Source organism: Myxocyprinus asiaticus, chromosome 24 (assembly GCF_019703515.2).
Source record: "Myxocyprinus asiaticus isolate MX2 ecotype Aquarium Trade chromosome 24, UBuf_Myxa_2, whole genome shotgun sequence".
NCBI classification, from domain to species: Eukaryota; Metazoa; Chordata; class Actinopteri; order Cypriniformes; family Catostomidae; genus Myxocyprinus; species Myxocyprinus asiaticus.
Window position 1 is genome coordinate 35,009,239 of NC_059367.1, and position 22,640 is coordinate 35,031,878.

At 37.9% G+C, this 22,640-nt stretch overlaps 1 protein-coding gene across 5 annotated transcripts in view; it reads left to right on the plus strand.

Moving 5' to 3' along the window:
* LOC127415452 (vinexin-like) overlaps positions 1–22,640 on the plus strand; it is a 73,610-nt gene that overhangs the window by 42,282 nt on the left and 8,688 nt on the right. For 4 of the 5 annotated variants that reach the window (XM_051654200.1, XM_051654201.1, XM_051654198.1 and 1 more), the window contains exons 8-18: positions 821–914; positions 1,039–1,132; positions 9,548–9,613; positions 9,849–9,956; positions 13,400–13,455; positions 15,707–15,771; positions 18,955–19,013; positions 19,109–19,155; positions 19,831–19,945; positions 20,034–20,159; positions 22,086–22,604. In XM_051654200.1, the coding sequence (XP_051510160.1) occupies positions 821–914; positions 1,039–1,132; positions 9,548–9,613; positions 9,849–9,956; positions 13,400–13,455; positions 15,707–15,771; positions 18,955–19,013; positions 19,109–19,155; positions 19,831–19,945; positions 20,034–20,159; positions 22,086–22,604 (1,349 nt within the window). The remainder of the gene's footprint in view (positions 1–820; positions 915–1,038; positions 1,133–9,547; positions 9,614–9,848; positions 9,957–13,399; positions 13,456–15,706; positions 15,772–18,954; positions 19,014–19,108; positions 19,156–19,830; positions 19,946–20,033; positions 20,160–22,085; positions 22,605–22,640) is intronic. The other variant, XM_051654202.1, reaches the window with a different exon arrangement.

The window sequence follows — 22,640 nt, forward strand, 5'->3', positions numbered from 1 at the left end:
TATGACTGCATCCAGAACTTGATTATGCAACAAAGATCCATCCATCCATCACCCATAACTCCATCCAACTATCCATCCATCCATCCATCCATCCATCCATCCATCCATCTATCCATCCATTCATCATCCATCCATCCATCCCCCATCCATCTCCATCCTTCCATCCATCCATTCATCACCCATAACTCTATCCATCTATCCATCCATCTATCCATCCATCCATCAATCCATCATCCATCCATCCCACATAACTCAATCCATTTATCCTTCCATCCATTTATCCATCCATTCATCCATCCATCCATCAATTACCCATAACTCCATCCATCCATCCATCCATCTCCCATAACTCCATCGATTCATCCATTTATCCATCCATCCATTTATCTATCCATTCATCCATCACCCATAACTCCATCCATCCCCCAAATCTCCATACATTTATCCATCAGTCGATCCATCCATCCATCCATCCATCCATCCATCCATCACCCTTAACTCCTTCCATCTATCCATCCATCCATTTTTCAATCCATCCATCATCCAGCCATCCATCCATCCATTACCCATAATTCCATCCATCCATCCATCCATCCATTCATCAATCCATACATCCCACATAACTCAATCCAGTTATCCATCCATCCATCCATCCACCACCCATCCATCACCCACCCATCCACCCATCACCCACCCATCCATCCTTCCAACCCCAATAACTCTATCGATTTATCCATCCATCCATCCATCCATCCATCACAAGTGTAAAACATTTGTAAGCTGGTTAATTTGACAAATTTTTTTCTTTATCTATCTACAGGGAGGTTGTCATCTTCTCCTTCTCCAGACTCTGCCCAGCAGGACGGGCATTCAAACCCCTTTACGCTTACCCAGCACGGAGCCCTTCCAGACTGGTGAGAGAGAGAGAGCTTTAAAAGAGAGAAAAAAACCAACATTAGTCAGGTTAGAATCTGTTGCTGCATGAACCAACAATGAATGTTTGGTAAAGTGGCCTGTGTGTGTGGGGTTGGGTTACAGGGCTGATCTGGGCGACATAGGGAAGAACCCAGAGCCGAAGAGCATTTTTGACTTTGAGCCTGGAAAAGGAGCAGCAGTGGAGGATTGTACTCAGGTAAGAGACTGCTGTAAAACTGCATGTCAGTTAACCATCACTCTAGCAGCTGACACAAACTCCATGGATTTATAAAGACTCATTTTAACAAGCTATTTCTGAAAAAGAATGTTTGCCAGTGGGTGGGTGTTTTCTGTAGATTAAAATGATTTGTAGGAATGCACGTGACTATACCCGATTGAAAACATACAGATGGAATGTTTTTTTCTGTTTCTACATTTTCCAAAGCATGATTTTGTCTGTTGAAAGACTTACTTTGTAACCTTGGATGGATGATGGATTGATTGATGGATGGATAGATGGAATTTAGTGAGTGGGCTAGATTGTAGTCCACAGGCTCAGAACACCTGAAGTTAAGGGAAAATTGGTATAGTGTAATCCTGTACTGTACAGTTACCACTATCTTCTTCTTATTGTTGCTGTTTTGCATGCTAAGGTTTTGGAATTTTTCTTAAAAATTAAGTAGACATTTAACATACACTTTTGTATGGTAATGTACAATGTAATCAGAAGTATTGTACAGTTCACATTGGTCTTTACAGTGTTATAAGGAATTTCAAAGCAATGTCATATTAAAACCATACTTACTAAATTCAGTGAAACACCTAAAACTGAAAAACTTCAATTGTAAAGGACCACATTGATGTACAGTATCACAAGGGGTTTGTGATATGCATTTTTGTGATGATAAAATATCACAAGATCCTTGACAACTGCTACCCCTACAAAACATCCAAACAAAAAGTATGTAAAGAGAATGAAAGTGAGAGGGGGTTCTTCTTCTAAAGAAAATAGCATCTGTTTCCACAATGCTTGTGCAGATGAGCTAGTTTGTCTACCCTTGTTTAGAAACATGATAAAATAGACCTCAGTCATCAGTATTCCACATCACTGCGTGCAACCAGATTTTAAGAGATAAATATCTCTTTATCAGTGTAGACATTTATATGTACAGTGGCAAGAGAAAGTGTGAACCCTTTGGAATTAGCTGGTTTTCTGCATTAATTGGTCATATGTGATCTCATCTTAATCAAAGTCCCAATCATAGACAAAGCACAATGTGCTTCAGCTAACAACACACAAACAATTATAATATTTCATGTCTTTATTGAACACATACCATTAAACATCCACAGTGCTGTGGAAAAAGGAAGTGAACCCTTGGATTTAATAACTGCTCGATCCTCCATTGGCAGCAATAACCTTAACCTAGCGTTTCCGGTAGCTGTAGATTAGACCTGCAAAATGTTCAGAAGGAATTTTGGCCCATTCTTCCTTACAGAACTGCTTCAGCTCTGCTATATTCTTAGGATGTCTGGTGTGAATGGCTCTCTTGAAGTCATTCCACAGCATCTCTTTTGGGTTAAGGTCTGCACTTTGACTGGGCCAAAGTGCAAAGTGACTTTTTTTGAAGACTTTCTGTAGTGGATTTACTTCGATGTTTAGGGTCATTGTTCTGTTGCATCAGCCAACTTCTACAGAGCTTCAGCTGGTGCACAGCCACCCTGACATTATCCTGTAAGATATCTTGATAAACTTGGGAATACATTTTTTCCTCGATGTTGGCAAGCAGTCCAGGCCCCGAATCAGAAAGCAGAGCCAAATCATGATGCTACCTCCACCATACTTCACCGTTGGGATGATGTTTTCATGTTGGTATGTGGTGTCCTTTTTATACCATATGTAGTGCTGCATGTTCTTCCCAAACAATTCAACCTTAGTTTCATCAGTCCACAAAACATTTCCCAGTTGCATTGTGGAGTGTCAAGGTGGTCTTTGGCAAACTTCAGGTGTGCAGCAATGTTTTTGTTGGAAAGCAGTGGCTTCCTTCATGGTGTCCTGCCATGGACACCATGCCTGTTTAATGTTTTCTGTATAGTAGACTCATGAACAGAGATGTTAACCAGTTCCAATGATTCCTTCAAGTCTTTAGCTGTCACTCTAGGGTTCTTTCTTACCTAGCTGAGCATTCTGCGGTGTGCCCTTTGAGTTATCTTGGCTGGATGGACACTTCTAGGGAGAGTAGCCACAGTACTAAATCATCTCCATTTATAGACAATTTGTCTAACTGTGGACAGATGAATATCTAAGCTTTTTTTGCAAGGCATGGTCCACGTCAGCAGAAGTTTATTGTGAATAGCAGCTTTTCTGTATCAGAGGTACTGAGGTTTTTAAATGCAAGCTTTATTTCTAAATATATAATCTATAAGGCTCATTTCTAATCTTCATTTGTTCACAATCCACACACCAAGTAGATTTTAATGCATGCACCAGTCAATTTTATTTAGTATTAGTCGACCAGAATGAAGAAGGTATGTCAGTAACAATACCTTCAATACAACAAAACTTTAACAAGGATAAGAATTGTATGATGTACGATTCTTATGCCAGTAGCCAGGTAGCCACAATAATGAGCTAACAGTTACTAACTGGTTAAGTTACACGTGAGCTGACAAAATATCTGGATTAATCATTATCTGTTGATAATTTGTAGTAGGGATGTGCACTATTACCTTTTTTACCATTTGGTTAACCACAAGGTTTCACTAACGGTTATTCGGGTTTTCGTCAGGAGTCAGTATATGGGAATAAAGAATGTTTATTGCAATGGAATAAACCTAAATAGCACAATACATAGGTCTTAAAATTATAAAATCTCACATTAAAGTCAAACAAAAATGTCCATGTCATGTGCTTGGAATTACACAGCTGCGTTTACATAGCCTCTTTGGAGTGCCTTGATTTTTAAATACATAGAAAAAACACTGTCTTACGTTTAAGTTGAAACTTTGCTTTATTAAAAAACAACCTGGAATCATGTTTAATGGTGTAACAGTCATGAAACCCAACGCAGGTGTTTCGAGATGCGTTTATAAAAATGTAAGTTATTTTTAACTTTACTCTGTGATCCCACGATGGCGTTTTATTGCCACGTTAAATAAAATAAAAAATTACGATTTTGAGATTAAAGTCGTAATATTTTGCGAATGCAGTAAAAACTATGAGAATAAAGTTGTAGCATTATGAGATTAAATTAATATGAGAATAAAATCAAAATTATTAGAATAAAGTCGTAGCATTTTGAGATAATAGTCATAATATTTTGAGAATAAATAAAAATGACAAGAATAAACTTGTAGCATTGTGAGAATAAAGTAGTGTATTGTGTGAATAAAGAAGAAATATTTAAAGAAAAACAATCACAATATTAGGCCAAACAGAGCATCATCACAAAGATAGAACGGATGCCGAGCCAGCATTTTCATTAATGCAAGAGATGGATGTGGAGGATGTAATTATATTTAGAATAGGATTAGCAGTAAAGAAATCCTTGGTCTTTTGGCACATCAGCACAGAGTTATTATTAGTTTCTGGACACTGTTCTGGTTATGTAGGGAATGTAATTTATTCAATAGAAAGAACCAGACAGACATTCGCGCAGTCCCGCTCGGCGTTGGTGATGCTTGGTCTGCTTTTTTGTTGTGTTTTGGTCTCTAAACAATACTGTAACTGAGGGTATGTTACCACATACAATGTCTTGAAATGGACCTATATAATTCAGAGCTGTTCCAATTATTTTTCACTTCACTTGAGTGTGAGCCTATATCGTGCCTCCCTTGACAGGCGCCCACATGTTGAAAACTCCTGTACTAAAGCACACATCATTCATTAACAGAGAGCTCGCAAAAACGTCCCACAAATTCAGCTCGGTTGCATAGCCAAGTTATCTCCCTAGTTAGTGATGTTGTATATAAAGACCCAGACGCTCCACTTTACTTTTGTCCACCACATCACTTTGATGTTTCTTTCCTTTCGATTTATTCTCAAAATATTACGACTTTAATCTCATAATGCTTCGACTTTATTCTCGTTATTTGTACTTTATTTTCAAAATATTATGATAAATGACAATTGCAAATTTAAATTGTTAAATGACTTTGATTTTATTGTTAGCATTAGTTTCTGCACAATGAACAGTGAGACAACAAGTTCTCGCTTTGATCTGAAATTTAAATTAAAATGTGTTTGATCTGTTTATTGTCTGCCTGACGTTTGCTCATACAAAATTCTGAACCGGTGTCAGTGTTGCGCTTAAAAAATTTGACATGTAGGGTGGTCATTTTTTAAGTCATGGAAGAAAGGATTCTTATTTTTATATTAAAATATTGCCTGTGGGCTAAGCCCCGGATGACACAGAAGTCTAGCAACACCCCTGGCTCCGAAGCAGCAAAGCATCTGCAAAAATCATGATGATCCCTCCACCATACTCCACCGTTGGGATGATGCTTTGATGTTGGTATGTGGTGCTCTTTTTACGCCATACGTAGTGCTGCGTGTTCTTCCCAAACAATTCAACCTTAGTTTCATCAGTCCAAAAAACATTTTCCCAGTAGCTTTGTGGAGTGGTCTTTGGCAAACTTCATGTGCACAGCAATGTTTTTTATGGAAAGCAGCGGCTTCCTTTGTGGTGTTCTGCCATGGACACCATGCCTGTTTAATGTTTTTCCATATAGTAGACTCATGAACAGATGTTTATCAGTTCCAAGGATTCATTCAAGTCTTTAGCTGTTACTCTAGAGTTCTTTTTTACCTAATTGAGCATTCTGCGGTGTGCCCTTTGAGTTATCTTGGCTAGACCACCACTTCTAGGGAGAGTAGCCACAGTACTACATCATCTCCATTTATAGACAATTTGTCTAACTGTGGACAGATGAATATTTAAGTTCTTTTTTGCGAGGCATGGACCACGTCAGAAGATGTTTCTTGTAAAACAAGAAAGTAAAATCATAGCATTGCGAGATAAAAGTCAGGATATTATAAAAATAAAGTTGTAGCATCACGAGATTAAAGTCGTAAGGTCATAAAAATCCAAGAATAATGTCGTAGCTTTACGAGAGTCAAAATATTGCGAAAATAAATTAATAGCATTGTGAGATTAAAGTCAGAATATTATAAAAATAAATTTGTAGAATTATGAGGTTAAAGTAGTAATGTTTTGAGAATAAAATCGTAACATCACAAGATTAAAGTTGTAATATTACGAGAATAAAGTTGTAGCATTACAACATTAAAGTCATAACATTATGAGAATAAAGTCGTAATATTTGGAAAATAAAGACAAAATTGTGAGAATAAAGTAGTTGCATTACAATATTAAAGTCGTAATGCAAGAATAATGTTGTAGCATTATTAGATAAAGTTGTAATATTACAAAAATAAATTCATAGCATTTTGAGATTAAAGTCGGAATATTATACAGGTGCATCTCAATAAATTAGAATGTCGTGGAAAAGTTCATTTATTTCAGTAATTCAACTCAAATTGTGAAACTCGTGTATTAAATAAATTCAATGCACACAGACTGAAGTAGTTTAAGTCTTTGGTTCTTTTAATTGTGATGATTTTGGCTCACATTTAACAAAAACCCACCAATTCACTCTCTCATAAAATTAGAATATGGTGACATGCCAATCAGCTAATCAACTCAAAACACCTGCAAAGGTTTCCTGAGCCTTCAAAATGGTCTCTCAGTTTGGTTCACTAGGCTACACAATCATGGGGAAGACTGCTGATCTGACAGTTGTCCAGAAGACAATCATTGACACCCTTCACAAGGAGGGTAAGCCACAAACATTCATTGCCAAAGAAGCTGGCTGTTCACAGAGTGCTGTATCCAAGCATGTTAACAGAAAGTTGAGTGGAAGGAAAAAGTGTGGAAGAAAAAGATGCACAACCAACCGAGAGAACCGCAGCCTTATGATTGTCAAGCAAAATCGATTCAAGAATTTGGGTGAACTTCACAAGAAATGGACTGAGGCTGGGGTCAAGGCATCAAGAGCCACCACACACAGACGTGTCAAGGTATTTGGCTACAGTTGTCGTATTCCTCTTGTTAAGCCACTCCTGAACCACAGACAACGTCAGAGGCGTCTTACCTGGGCTAAGGAGAAGAAGAACTGGACTGTTGCCCAGTGGTCCAAAGTCCTCTTTTCAGATGAGAGCAAGTTTTGTATTTCATTTGGAAACCAAGGTCCTAGAGTCTGGAGGAAGGGTGGAGAAGCTCATAGCCCAAGTTGCTTGAAGTCCAGTGTTAAGTTTCCACAGTCTGTGATGATTTGTGGTGCAATGTCATCTGCTGGTGTTGGTCCATTGTGTTTTTTGAAAACCAAAGTCACTGCACCCGTTTACCAAGAAATTTTGGAGCACTTCATGCTTCCTTCTGCTGACCAGCTTTTTAAAGATGCTGATTTCATTTTCCAGCAGGATTTGGCACCTGCCCACACTGCCAAAAGCACCAAAAGTTGGTTAAATGACCAAGGTGTTGGTGTGCTTATCTGGCCAGTAAACTCACCAGACCTGAACCCCATAGAGAATCTATGGGGTATTGTCAAGAGGAAAATGAGAAACAAGAGACCAAAAAATGCAGATGAGCTGAAGGCCACTGTCAAAGAAACCTGGGCTTCCATACCACCTCAGCAGTGCCACAAACTGATCACCTCCATGCCACGCCGAATTGAGGCAGTAATTAAAGCAAAAGGAGCCCCTACCAAGTATTGAGTACATATACAGTAAATGAACATACTTTCCAGAAGGCCAACAATTCACTAAAAATGTTTTTTTTATTGGTCTTATGATGTATTCTAATTTTTTGAGATAATGAATTGGTGGGTTTTTGTTAAATGTGAGCCAAAATCTTCACAATTAAAAGAACCAAAGACTTAAACTACTTCAGTCTGTGTGCATTGAATTTATTTAATACACGAGTTTCACAATTTGAGTTGAATTACTGAAATAAATGAACTTTTCCACGACATTCTAATTTATTGAGATGCACCTGTAAGAATAAAGTCATAGTATTGTGAGGTTAAAGTAGTAATATTTTGAGAATAAAGTCGTAGCATTATGAGACTATATTATGAGAATAAAGTCTTAAGAAAAAACATCAAAGTACTGTGGTAGAGAACAACAAAGTGGAGAAGATATAGATGCAGATCTAACCATCAATACCCTTAGAACAGGGGTGTCCAAACTTTTTCTACTGGGGGCCAGATGCAAAAAGAAATAAGGTGTAGCGGGCCGCACCATTTTAATAATAATAATTAAAAAAAGGCTAGATGCCACTATTGCATCATCTTTATATGATATGCTTAATATTATGCAAGTTTTAATCACATTTTTTGTTAATAAAGGATATTTCTTTCTCCAAGAACGCTTGTAATAGAACAGTGATGCAGGGTCAGAAATTAAGGGGTTTCCGGGGCAAAAATGCCCCAAAAAGTGACAAAAAATGCCCTAAAGTTTAAATGTGTCCTGGTTTCTGTTTTCTTTTTTATACCAGCTGATATAGTTCTTAAAATTTTACTTTAAGAGTAACATTACACATTACCACATAAAACATGTTTTGAATAAAAGACAGTGCATTTTATATGTTCAGAAAAAATGCCTCATATGCCTCATTCCCTTGAAAATTAGATCCATAGGGCAATTATTGGCCCCTTTATGGAAAAGTTTATTTCTTACCATACAGTAATGTAACAAATATTATACTGGGTAAGAGCTTGTTTCTTTCAATGTCCTTTTATTTCTTGACGCATTCTGTGTCACTGCAAAAAATAAGCAGTTTTGGGTGTGATGCATAACAGTAATCAGAATATGTTACATTTTCCTGCTATGATGTGATTTAAGGAATTACTCTTTATTTATTAGTAATTCAGTCATAGTTTCTGTTCTGTTGACACCCCTGTCTTAGAACCAATTACTGGTTCCCATTTATGGTTGCACTAAAGAGGCAATTTCCCGGATGTCTGTCTGGTTATGCGTTAAAGATAGTTTGAGATTTGCATTTTAAAACGTATTCTCGTTAACGACTTTATTCTTGTATTTTTTTACTTTGCTCTAAAAATATTATGACTTTATTCTTGAAATGTTACGACTTTACTTTTGAAAAATGTTACTGTGCCACTAAAACGCTGCCAATAAACAAGGTGAAACAATTTAAGTCTAATTATACAGGTCAACTGCCCATCTTTGTTGCACTCAGATGCACACCTTGACTCTGGAAACCGTTAATTTGTCTTTAATCAACTTTAAGTAGTATAATTTTACTGTTTGTGATTTTTAAACAGGACATTGACAGCAATTGTCACTGAAAATTCTTAAAGTTTAATAACTGTTTGTTTGAATTATTCCTACTGTTATCCAGATGATCATCATTGGTTCATTGCCGAGGCTTATATGACACCATGTTGATAATGCAAACTTTGCTTATTTCTATTTAGTTGTGGCAGTCGTTTATACAGTTATTACTAAATACATCAGTGGCAGAAACCTGTATCAGTGCTTTGGTTATCTAAATGTGAACTAACAGTTTTGTACAATGTTGAAGTCTCTGTTGGGGTTTGTTTTGTTTTTCAGTCTCTGAGGCCTGAGTCACACTCATCTTTAAATAACACATCAGTGAAACAGTCCCCCTCTATAGAGGTGAGTGTCTGCCTTCATATAGTTCCACAAAATACTATCTTTTTATTAGAGTTACTTTATGTCTTTGCTTTGTGTCTTGTGATTGTTCTAATGTCAAAAGTTCAGTTTAGCACATAAATTAGAAAGAATTGGTTTTTCTTCATTTCCAAATGGTGACTTGTGTAACCACACCTTACAATTTCCATCACTTTCCGTAATCTACTGTGTGTCACCTGGTTGTCATGACATTGCTCAGGCGACATTGGTGTCGGAGCTGAGTCGTTTTGAGGCGGAGTTGGACTCAGACATTCGTGGTCTGGAGAGGAAACTGTCACAGAAGCAGCAGCAGCGAGGCAGGGGTGAGGTACTGACCACCCCCCTCCCCCTCTCTGACAGATTCCACTCACAATCCTCAAAAATCACAGATTACACCCTCTATCCCTCATTGTTCGCAGAATGTCTTCTCACTTTAATCACATATGATCTTGTAGCGCACACCTACATCAAGTCCAAAATTCCTTTGAACCCTCCTGAAGATAAGCTTGACACTGTTCTGCAATTCTTTCACACCAATTCTCCTTTTCTCTGACTACTACAAGACTAAGAGAGTAAGAGTGACAAATATCCATCCCCACAGGACAATTTTATTGCTCAAAGGTTGCTCTTTCAAGCTCCTGAGTGACCTGAGTAAAAGACGCTGACTACCACCCCTGGAGTTCGCTAGTTCGAATCCCAGGGTGTGCTGAGTGACTCCAGCCAGGTCTCCTAAGCAACCAAATTGGCCCAGTTGCTAGGGAGGGTAGAGTCACATGGGGTAACCTCCTCGTGGTCGCTATAATGTGGTTGGTTCTCGGTGGGGCGTGTGGTGAGTTGAGCGCGTATGCCGTGGTGGATGGTGTGAAGCCTCCACATGTGCTATGTCTCCGTGGCAACGCGCTCAACAAGCCACGTGATAAGATGCACGGGTTGATGGTCTCAGATGCAGAGGCAACTGGGATTCATCCTCCGCCACCTGGATTGAGGCGAATCACTACACAACCACGAGGACTTAAAAGCGCACTGGGAATTGGGCATTCCAAATTGGGTGAAAAAAACAAAAAAAAGCTCAGGTGACCTAATGGAGATCTCAGCTAAGTTGCATCATTGTATCAACTTTATCTCAGATGTTTCTCCTAAATTTCTTAGGAGAAATAAAAACAGAAACAAATAGGTCTATTGTTAACAGACAGTAAATGTATAGAGCTATAAAACTAGTGCTGATTGCAGAGCTCAGATATCCCTGCTAAAAAAAGAAAACATCTTAAGTTGGTTTGATGATCTTGGCTAGTCTAACAACCTGGCCAGGCTAGACATATTTAAATCTCTGACTTTCAAAGGAATAGTTCACCCCAAAATGAAAATTCTCTCATCGTTTACTCACAATCGTTGACCTTCATTCTTCTTCTGAACAAAAATGAAGATTTTTAGAAGAATATCTCAGCTCTGTTGGTCCATACAATGCAACTGAATGGTGACCAAATCTTTGAAGCCCTAAAAAGCACATAAAGGCATTTTTTTTTATTTGGGGGGATTTCTGAAAAATTAGGTCAGTTTTGTGCAGTTAGTTCACAGTATGTGTGAATGGTGAGCTTTTAAATTTGAGTGTGAAAATTGCCTGTGGCACCCTAAAAATGCACCAGAATTTAAGGGGTTAAATATTTATCTGTTTCTCACCCCCACCTATCATATCGCTTCTGAAGACATATATTTAACCACTGGAGTCATATGGATTACTTTTATGCTGCCTCTATGTGCTTTTTGGTGCTTCAAAGTTTTGGTCACCATTCACTTGCATTGTATGGACCTACAGAGCTGAAATATTCTTCTAAAAATCTTTATTTGTGTTCAGCAGAAGAAAGAAAGTCATACACATCTGGAATGGCATGAGGGTGAGTAAATGCTGAGAGAATTGTTGTTTTTGGGTCAACTATCCCTTTAAGTGCAGCCGTTGGTATCGTGGCACATCAGAATACAATTTGAGCCATTGTTGAGATCTATTCTGAGACTTTGTCTCTGGAGAAATATCTGAGAAGCAGGAGACTTAAATAGGTCCACCTTTGCTCTCCATTTAATCTTATTGCTGTGTAGGAAAAGCTAATGAACTGCTGTACTGAAGAGATCTCATTTGTGATTGTTCGTTTATATGGGTCATCTCAGAGCAAATACTTTTCCTCTGAAATATTATAGAGTGAGAGCAGAAATAACACAGCCGTTAGACAAGACGGAGATAATTTGAGAACATTTATTTGGCATACTGCAAGTACTGTATCTCTCTAAATGGCTTTTAAATCTTTTAGACTTCTAGACAGACTTTAGTGATCCATTATGACCTCACTGATTTCTTTAAAATTTCCACTCAGACAAGCTATTAATTTTATGCTCCCTCTTGTTGTGCCATAAAATGGTCAAAGGGTGTTTTTGGGCACCATTGTTACCTTCCAGCCAGCATGCCTCGGGTCAATGGATGTTTGCCTTCATGACTGACAGCTGTGCATGCTGATCCTCTCTGTCACTTCCTGTAATGCTGAAAAGCCAACTGCAAGCATGCACAATTCATGTCTGTTCTTTAATTCATATCAGTACATTTGTTCTTTTCTTGCCATGTCTCTCGTTCTGTGGTTCTCAAAGGAATGTTCCGGGTTCAACACAAGTTAAGCTCAATCAACAGCATTTGTGGCATGATTACCACAAAAAAAAAAATAATTTGGACTTGTCCATCATTTATTAAAAAAGCGATACAGTAAGGGACTTACAATGGAAGTGAATGGGGTCAGTCCTTAAATGTTAAAATACACACTGTTTTAAAAGTATATCTACAAGACGCAAACATTACCAACATAACAATCTGTGTTGCATCCAATACCGGGATTACAGAGTTTGTTAGTCATGGCAAATATTGGATATAACTTTATACTATAAAGTTACAGTAGTAATCAATTTTAACACACTAAAATCATGTTATGTTTACATCTTGTGTTAATAGACTGTCCCCATGTACTGCCATTGTAAGTGCATAACTGTAAATGCAATTTTTGCTTTTAGCTTTATTTTAATAAATAAAGAATGAGAAATTATTGTTTGTGGAAATCAACATTATGCTACAAATTAGCATTAGCAAAAAAAAAAAAAAAGGAAGAAGAAATTTCTGTCATTATTTACTCACCCTCATGTCGTTCCTATCTCATATGACTTACTTTCTGCTGTGGAACACGAAAAGAGAGGTTTAGCAGAATGTCCTTGTTGATCTTTTCCATACAGTGAAAATGAATGGGACGTGTCTTGACGTGCCATGTTTGAATGTACGTGAGCATAAATGAGATTTAACAGACAATGGCAGATGGGAAGATTTTCAGCAAATAATGATTTAAATTTCAGTTTGTTCCTCACACAAAGCAATTGTATGGCTGGTACTTTATGTGACTTTTATGGTGTTTTTACTTTGTTACACATGAGTAAACAATGACAGAATCTTCACTGCACCTTTAACTGTTTAAAGCTTTTTGGCTCTCACTGTGCTTGGATGATGAAATCACATTCTGTGGAAATCCTAGCTGATGACATCACTAGTTCCACCTGATTCATACTTGAATCAATGGAGTGTAGGACCCAGGGGAGTAGTGCAACCATCTGTGCAGGAATGGTTACAGCCTCAAAATCTTCATACTGCTCCCAAATGCTCCTGCTTGAACTGTGTCTTTGAGACACAGTGTTCATTTTTGTTAAAGGGGTATGCCAGAAGCCGACTGACTGTGATTTCAATTATTACAGGGAAATAGACCCAACACAACAGGCTCAAGGAAACAAGAGAATAGACAGGAGAACAGGTAAGTCTGTCTGTCTGTTTGTTTGTGTGTGTGTTTGTTTATATCTGCAGTGGTCACAAATGGTATTTGAACATTTGATAGAATATCAACCAAGGGGCATCTCAAACAAACTGATGTTAGAGCTTTTCTCATAACTAACTTCACTTCTAAGCAATTTTTGGAATCATTAGCGGATGTATAAAGTCAGTTCCCTTCAAGTTCACACAGGTGTCCAACTATGAACTATGTTCCACTAATGTTTTACAACCAAAATGTGTCCAAATACTGTTTTGCCTTCATTTACTTGGGAAGTGTATTTGTGCAGTCTTTCTTTAAAATAAAAGCCACTTGTTTCGATATTTTGCTATCAAATTAAAAGACATTCATAAATTTTTAAATTTTTAAGCATGTCTTTCGTGTCCAAATACGTTTTGGAGCCACTGTATGTGTTATTGATTTTCTAATATCACAAACCTTCTCTAGAGTATCTGTGCATGTTTTTTGTATATCTGTATTTGATTGATTTTCCATGTTTATGATTTTATGTGTATCTTTAGTATACCTCAGACATGGTATACTAAGTTTTTGCAGCAGGTGGGACAATGCAGTCTATTCCTTCAAACTATTGAAATTGCCAGTGATGCAAAACCTCCATTCTTCGTGCGTTTTCATAGCAATAATACTTGTTATGCATCAATATTGTTAATGATGATACGGTGTGACTAACTGCAGTAGACTCTCTGCTGTTTGCAGTCTGTTATTAAGTTCATACGACATGGCTGACCTCCTTGTCTGATTTGTTAATTGTTGACTTTTTGTCTGGCAGCCCACATACTCGACCCCATGCTGAGCTCTTTGTGTGAATGTATGTGTGTTTGTGTATTTGTGAGTGGGTGTGTTTATGTCTGTGTGTATCAAATTAAGAATTTTGTGGTTGTAACTTTTTTCACATGCTTGACCTGGTTCATCCTGTTAATCGAGTGTTACAGTATTCATAGAGAGAATCAAGCACAATTTGAAGTCAACATAAAAAGACATTCATAACTTATTTTAATTCCATAATGCAACTTACTTTTAAGCGAAATGGCATATTTAATGAGAGAAAATGTAAGGTGGGTGTTCCATAGCAGAGTTTAAGCGACCATGAAAACGCCACCCGAAAAGGATAGTTGTATCAAAGGCAGAGCTTGTTATTACATTTTCTATTAAAAATGATAAAGGCAAACCTTTTTTTTCTTTGCAGGTTTCTTATGTTCATGGAAAACCTATAAATGTCAGCAAATTTAACAAGCACAGAAATTAATACATTTTTAAAAGTCATAGATACAATTTTTCTTTGTGTAGACAAAGTTGCAAGACATAGTGATGTCCGATTTGTAAGCAAACCATTTTTTGTGTTGGTTGAACCTATTCACAAATTGGTCTGAATGATTCATAAGCAAATATATTTGATTTTGAATGACTTATTCAGTAATCAAAAAGTATTAAAATGTTGTGATAAGGTCATATACATTTATTGGTAAAAAAAAAAAAAGATTGGGAACCCTGTCTTTGGAATAACATGCACTGATGAATTGTGCACAATTAAAATATATATATATATATATAGAAACAAATGAGACAATTGTTGATATGCAGTAAGAAGAATTTGATAAAGTTTTTGAGTTCATGGTAAGATCTCAAATTTTTGCTTGCAGAATTTGGTATCTGGAGTTTGAAACATTTAGAAATGTCTTCTAAAACTCTAGAGGAGACACAATTGAGATTTTAAGGGATTCTGTTCTCAGAAACAAGAGAAAAAATCAGAAAAACAGGATACTTAAGCAAAAGTGCCCATTTGATCTAATAAAAAAAATATCGAAACATCCTTAAAATGAGATCAATTTACATGAGAATTGTAAAATTGCACACTATATTAAATCTTGTTCTTGCCTTTTTTTTTTGTTATAGAATAAACCTCACTAAATGTCATTATTTGAGATTTATTTTCTAAAAAATAGCCTTAATATCTTAGGCAGTTTTTCTATTCAAGTAAATGTATCTTGCTTTAAGGATACTTAGTTGTTTTTACTGGAAAACCAGATGAGAAAACAGTGTTGCTGTCCAGGAGAAACAATTGAGTTGTTTTTAATGTTTCTTTCCTATGTGAACTGGCTTTTTAGAAATGTATATTTTTGTATTAAATGTGTACTATGTTCTTGCATTTTGTGGCTTTGTAGAGACTTAGTTGCATGTGATTATGGAATTATAACTTTTTTTTTCTTCTTTCCAGCTCTCCCATAACTCCCTGCTCAGCTGTAAAGCAGGGCACAACAGCGAGCTTCACACATGTTGATGGTAAGATACAGTCATCTTCCTATTAAATCTCCTCCCCTTTAGTATTTCCTAATGTATTTCCTCCACTGTCCTCGGTGCCACAGCTCTGCTCTCTTCTCCTACACCTTTCTTCCCTTTGATTGCCCCACAACGTGGCACAATTAATACAGAGACATTTCTTGGAACCAAGGAACACAAATGTGAAGTCAGTCACTGAGTTTGGCCGGGCAGGAAAGGTGTAGCAAGCAGCAGGATGGAAGTCTTGATTAAAAATTTCTATAGCTTTATCTAGTTGTTTTTCTTGGAGATTAGTCCAGAAAACTGTAAACACATTAATGCATACAGTGCTGGAGGCACCTTGAAGCACTGCTAATATTGTTGAGCATAAAAAAAGTTCTTAAATCCAATTTAATTTAATCCAGTTTAATTTAATCTTTGACCATATTTGTTAATGTAACCTTACATGTTGTGACATTTCCTTGTTAGTATTCACTTTTTCTGTGAAGGAAAAGAGTGCTAGGACTAAAATAACAAATGGCCTGAAATACAGTTCTTGGCCCGAAGTTTAATTCCAGATAACTGAACAAAGACATTCTATAAAACCCCTCATTAACTCTACCAAACATAACTCCATATCATATGACACTGAGGTACACTGCCTGGCCAAAAAAAAAAAAAAGCTGCTGTTTGGATCTAAATAAAGGTTATGATCTGGGGTTGCTTCAGTTGGTCAGGTCTAGGCTCAGCTGACAACATGAATGTACTGAATGACCAGGTTATCCCATCAATATTTTCCCTGATGGCACGGGCATATTCCAGGACGACAATGCCAAGATTCATCGGGCTCAAATTGTGAAAGAGTGGCTCAGGGAGCATGAGGAATCATTTTCATACATGAATTGGCCACCACAGGGTCCTGACCTTAACCCCATTGAAAGTCTTTGGGATGTGCTAGAGAAGACTTTACGGAGTGGTTCGACTCTCATCAATACAAGATCTCGGCCAAAAATTAATGCAACTCTGTACAGAATAAATGTTGTGACATTGCATAAGGTTGTCGAAACAATGCCATGACGAATGTGCACCATAATCAAAACTGAAGGCGGTATTGATGGTATTGAGTCAAACCACTCCGTAAAGTCTTCTTCAGCACATCATGCTCCCTGAACCACTCTTTCACAATCTGAGGCCACTGAATCTTGGCATTGTCATCCTGGAATATGCCTGTGCCGTCAGGGAAGAAAAAATCCATTGATGGGATAACCTGGTCATTCAGTACATTCAGGTAGTCAGCGGACTTCTTTTTTTTGCCGCATAACGTTGCTGAGCCTAGACCTGACCAACTGAAGCAACCCCAGATCATAACAATTATTTAAATCCAAATGGCAACTTTTTTTTTTTTGGCCAGGCAATGTATCTGTCTACAGAAAGAGGTTTAACAGCCTGTGTGCACACAAACCCTAGACTACAATGCATAATCCATTCAATGCAAAGAATCATTGACTGCAGAAAGAATGATCAGAGATCCTTCACATGCTGCTCATCAATATCTCCTTTAGCATAACACACCAAGATTCAGAGTTTTCAGATAAAGAAACAACTTGAACCTACCTCAGATAAACCCTGCAGCCATTGTGCTTAATAAATGGCTCACAAGCCTCTTTAAAGTTGTAATTTGTCATCTTTGACTTACACTGACACACAGTGGTGTGGATGCAGCATCATTCAAACACAATAGTTTTCAGTTACCAATGGCATTATAGAAAATCATTATTTTTTTTTTTTTTTTTTTTTCCCTTTTTCTCCCAATTTGGAATGACCAATTCCCAATGTGCTTTTTAAGTCCTCGTGGTCACGTAGTGATTCGCCTCAGTCCGGGTGGCGGAGGACGAATCCCAGTTGCCTCCGTGTCTGAGACCGTCAACCTGCACATCTCATCACATGGCTTGTTGAGCGCGATGCCACGGACACATAGCGCGTGTGGAGGCTTCACGCCATCCACCGCGGCAACTACGCTCAACTCACCACGCGCCCCACCGAGAACGAACCACATTATAGCGACCAGGGTAGATGTGACTCTACCCTCCCTAGCAACCGGGCCAATTTGGTGGCTTAGGGGACCCGGCTGGAGTCACTCAGCACGCCCTGGGATTCGAACTTGCGAACTCCAGGTGTGGTAGCCAGCATCTTTTACCACTGAGCTACCCAGGCCCCCATAGAAATTCACTATTGACAGTCAGCCATAATTAACTTAATCCATAAATAAAGGGTCCAATAACAGGGCGTACACTGAAATTAAGTGAGAAGTATTCTCCATGTAGAATAAAACAGCATTTAGGTTACTGATATGACTGAACTCTTCATCTCATGTGAGTGTTCGTGAATTTACACGTTTCAAAAGTACAATTAATTTCTTTAGGAGTTAAACTTTTTAAATGAGGAAAAATTACTGCGTGCACCTTTAATGACTAGAGATGGGTCGTTCATGAACGAATCTTTCATTTTTAACAAATTTTTTTTTATATATAACTTCGGAATAGCGAGTAGTTTCAGATAGTGATTCGTCCATTTTGTCGTTGCCATGCATGCGCAAAATTTCATGTTTCGTTCATTTGACACGTGACTGCCGCATAGGCTCTGTACAGGAAGCAGAAATGATTAGTTCACCTCCCGAGTCTTCGGGTACAAGTCTTTTGTTCACAGTGTGTTCAGAGGGTGTTTTTTTTAAATGTGGCTTTTGCAAACAAAAGAAATCTATCTACTTGAAATGTTTGTTAGCACACAATATATGATTATTTTGTAACATTTAAAAAGTGCACTTGGCCAAATAAATCACAACATTGCATTGCTGCAATATTTTTAATACAATTTCCCCTCTCTGTTCCCTCCATATTGTGTCTCCACTCTGATCGTTCTACAGGATTCACCAAGCAAAATTCCTCATAAATGCATAAAAAATGTAAACTAAAGTGGCCAATAACTATATTATGCCTCTGATTTTTGTTTATTAAATGTTTAAATGTTAAACTAGGTGGGAATCACTTGGGGTCCCAGAATATGATGCATATTTTATTATTATTATTATTATTATTACTATAGAACGTAAACTGATGTGTCATTTACATCATGATTATTCTAAAGATTTATGAGGTAACTCTTCATTGTTTATGAGCTGATATCTAATTTGGTGACATCCTTGTACAGACCGCGTAACCTCTATGTTGGAGACTATGGATTTCCCTCCAAAGAAAGAAGAGAAGAAGGTATTTCCTCCTTTTTCTTGTACAAAATGAATGAATGAAAAGCTATAGTAGATTTGACACAGATTCTGAGGAACAATTAATGTTTGTCTACACAGATGAAGGCAGCACGAGCCAAATTTAATTTTCAAGCACAATCCTCAAAGTGAGTAGAAACAAATGACACACACAAACAGACATTTTAGATCTTTATTTTTTATTATTTTCAGTATTTGCAATGAGATTTGTGTAAGCCATGAACGTACATGGTATTGTAACTTTGGACCTGTTTAGTGTTTTATCAAGAAATACTGTATGCCCTCTCTGAATACAGATGGCTCAGGTTTTAGACAACGAGTCAAATTCAGGTTAAAATTGTGACCTCTCTTGTCCTACATTTGTATTGAATGTGAATGACCTTCATAATAAGACACATCTTTAGAGTTGTTTTTTAGAATAGTGGACATGTTATTGCATAATTATTGAGAACAGAGTATAAAGAAAATAGAGAAATATGATCCATTTAAAAAAAAAATTTAAATCCCACTGCAAATGTTTTAGTATTTTTTTTATTTTTTATTACTATTATTATTATTATGATTATTTTGTATTATTCATAAAAAACTGCTGTGGCGCTTTTCTAATAAAATACATTTAAAGCAGCTCAACTGGTAAAGAACAATACTAGCAATGCCACGGTCATGGGTTTGATTCCCAGAGAACACATACTGATAAAAATCATTTACTTTCAATACAATGTAAGCCACTTTAAAAAATGAATAAACCTTCCCAAGTGTGTTTACCACAACCATTATTATGATCTTTGTTGTGTCATATATAGGGAGCTGACCATACAGAAAGGTGATGTAGTGTACATTCACCGACAAGTGGACACCAACTGGTATGAAGGAGAGCATCACGGGAGAGTGGGAATCTTTCCCACCAGCTATGTGGAGGTATGGCTGCATGCATGCGGGTGTGTTCTGAAACATTATAAACTTTCTATTTTGTAATTTTACCCTGCTTCCTGGCTTTTCTTTCCAGATTATTCCTCCAACGGAGAAGCCCACTCCAATAAAGTCGCCCACCATCCAGGTGTTGGAGTACGGAGAGGCAGTAGCCCTCTTTAACTTTAATGCTGACCTGCCTGTGGAACTGTCCTTTAGAAAGGTGCCATAAATGTCACACATTGTACTTGTACTATAGGTTGTTTATGGCTTCCAAGCAATGTCACAACTTGGCGTATGATATACTGTGCAATTCAACTGATGTGCTGTCTGACTTGTGTCTATCAGCTACTTTACACTAGCATTGACTGTGGCTCATCCAGTTATATTTACAGTGGCAAGAAAAAGTATGTAATTTTGGAATTACTTGCTTTTGCAGTATGTATAAATTTGTCTTACAAATTGGTTTGATCTTTATCTAAGTTACAATAATGAACAACCACAATCTGTTTGTTCTTGTACATATTAAATACATCATTCAAACAGTCACAGTTTAGGTTGGGAAAAGGATGCGAACCCCTAGTCTAATTACGTCAACAAAAGCTAATTAGAGTCAGGAGTTGGCAAACCTGGCATCCAATTAATGAAACGAGACTGGAGGTGTAGGTTAGAGCTACTACGTCTTATAAAAAGCACTCAAACATTTTGAGTTTGCTATTCACAAGAAGCATCTTTTGACGTGGACCATGCCTTGCAAAAAAGAGATCTCAGAAGACCTATGATCAAGAATTGTTGCTTTGCATAAAGTTGTAAAGGGTTACAGAGTTATCTTGAAGAGCTTAGATATTCATCTTTCCACAGTTAGACAAATTGTCTATGAATGGAGACGATTTAATACTGTGGCTACTCTCCCTAGAAGATGACTCAGGGCACACCACCGAATGTTCAGTGAGGTAAAAAAGAACCCTAGAGTGACAGCTAAAGACTTGAAGGAATTATTGGAACTGGTTAACATCTCTGTTTTTGAGTCTACTATACGGAAAACATTAAACAGGCATGGTGTTCATGGCAGGACACTGCTTTGCTGTGTGCCTGAAGTTTGCCAAAGACCACCTTGTCACACCACAACGCTACTAGGAAAATGTTTTGTGGACTTTTGAGACTAAGGTTGAATTGTTTGGGAAGGACACGCAACACTACATATGGCGTAAAAAAGGCACCGCATACCAACATGAAAACATCATCCCAACTGTGAAGTACAGTGGAGGGAGCATCATGATTTGGGGTTGCTTTGGGACCTGGACAGCTTGCCATCATCGAGGGGAAAAATGAATTCCCAAGTTTATCAAGATATCCTACAGGATAATATCCGGGTGGCTGTGCACCAGCTGAAGATCAGTAGAAGTTGGGTGATGCTGCAGGACAAAGACCCTAAACATCAAAGTAAATCCACTACAGAATGGCATCAAAAAAATAAAATCCATCTTTTGGAGCGGCTCAGTCAAAGTGCAGACCTTAACCTAATAGAGATGCTGTGGAATGACCTCAAAAGAGTCGTTCACACCAGACATCCTAAGAATATAGCAGAGCTGAAGCAGTTCTGTAAGGAAGAACGGTCCAAAATTCCTTCTGAACATTGTGCAGGTCTAATCCGCAGCTACCAGAAATGCTTGGTTGAGGTTATTGCTGCCAAAAGAGGATCGACCAGTTATTAAATCCAAAGGTTCACTTACTTTTTCCACAGCACTGTGAATGTGTAATGGTCTGTGTTCAATAAAGACATGAAAGATTATAATTGTTTGTGTGTTGTTAGCTGAAGCACATTGTGTTTGTCTATGATTGGGACTTTGATAAAGATGAGATCACAATTTATGACCAATTAATGCAGAAAACTAGCTAATTGAAAAGGGTTCACATACTTCTTGCCACTGTATTATGTAATACTGTTTTGAGTCTTAAGTTTTCACATAATGTGAAGCAGCTGTTTCTGATCTGATGCCAGACTAATTCATTTGTTATAATGTTCCATATATAAAAAAAGTAAATCAAATAAAATTAAGTACCTTTTAAATCTGTCTTTGTCCTTATCTCCTCGTTTGCCTCTTTGACTGTTTACTCACATAATTTTTTTTCTTGTTCTGTTGTTCAGGGTGAGGTGATCTCTATAACCCGGCGTGTTGACGATCACTGGCTGGAGGGTCGTATCGCGGGCACCACACGCAGTGGAATCTTCCCGATAAATTACGTCCAGGTCAACAAAATGCCTCGCACTAAAACTAGTGATGAGCTTCCCTCCTCGCTCCTCTCCCCCACTGCTACCTCAGAGCCCCTCAGCCCTGGCAGGCCCCTGCACTCCCCCCCTTTACTCTCCTCACGCTCCCCTGAACTGCAGTTTTCACCTCACAAACACTCCTCCAGCCAATCACGCTCCCCTCTGTCACCTGCACAGCCCACCATCCCCAAACAGCCACCCAACCACTTCTTTTACTCGCCTGGCCCCACTTCATCCACCCCACACACAAGCAACTGGAGTGGATTACTGCAGCCTCACATCCCACTGGCTACGGACACCAGATCACCTGTGTCACCATCCAATCATGTGCTGACATCTCCCCAGGGCCCGGGACTGCCAGTGAACACCAACGTTGACCCTCAGTACATCACACAGGTTTGTATATAGAAAGAACGCTACATGTTTACTTGC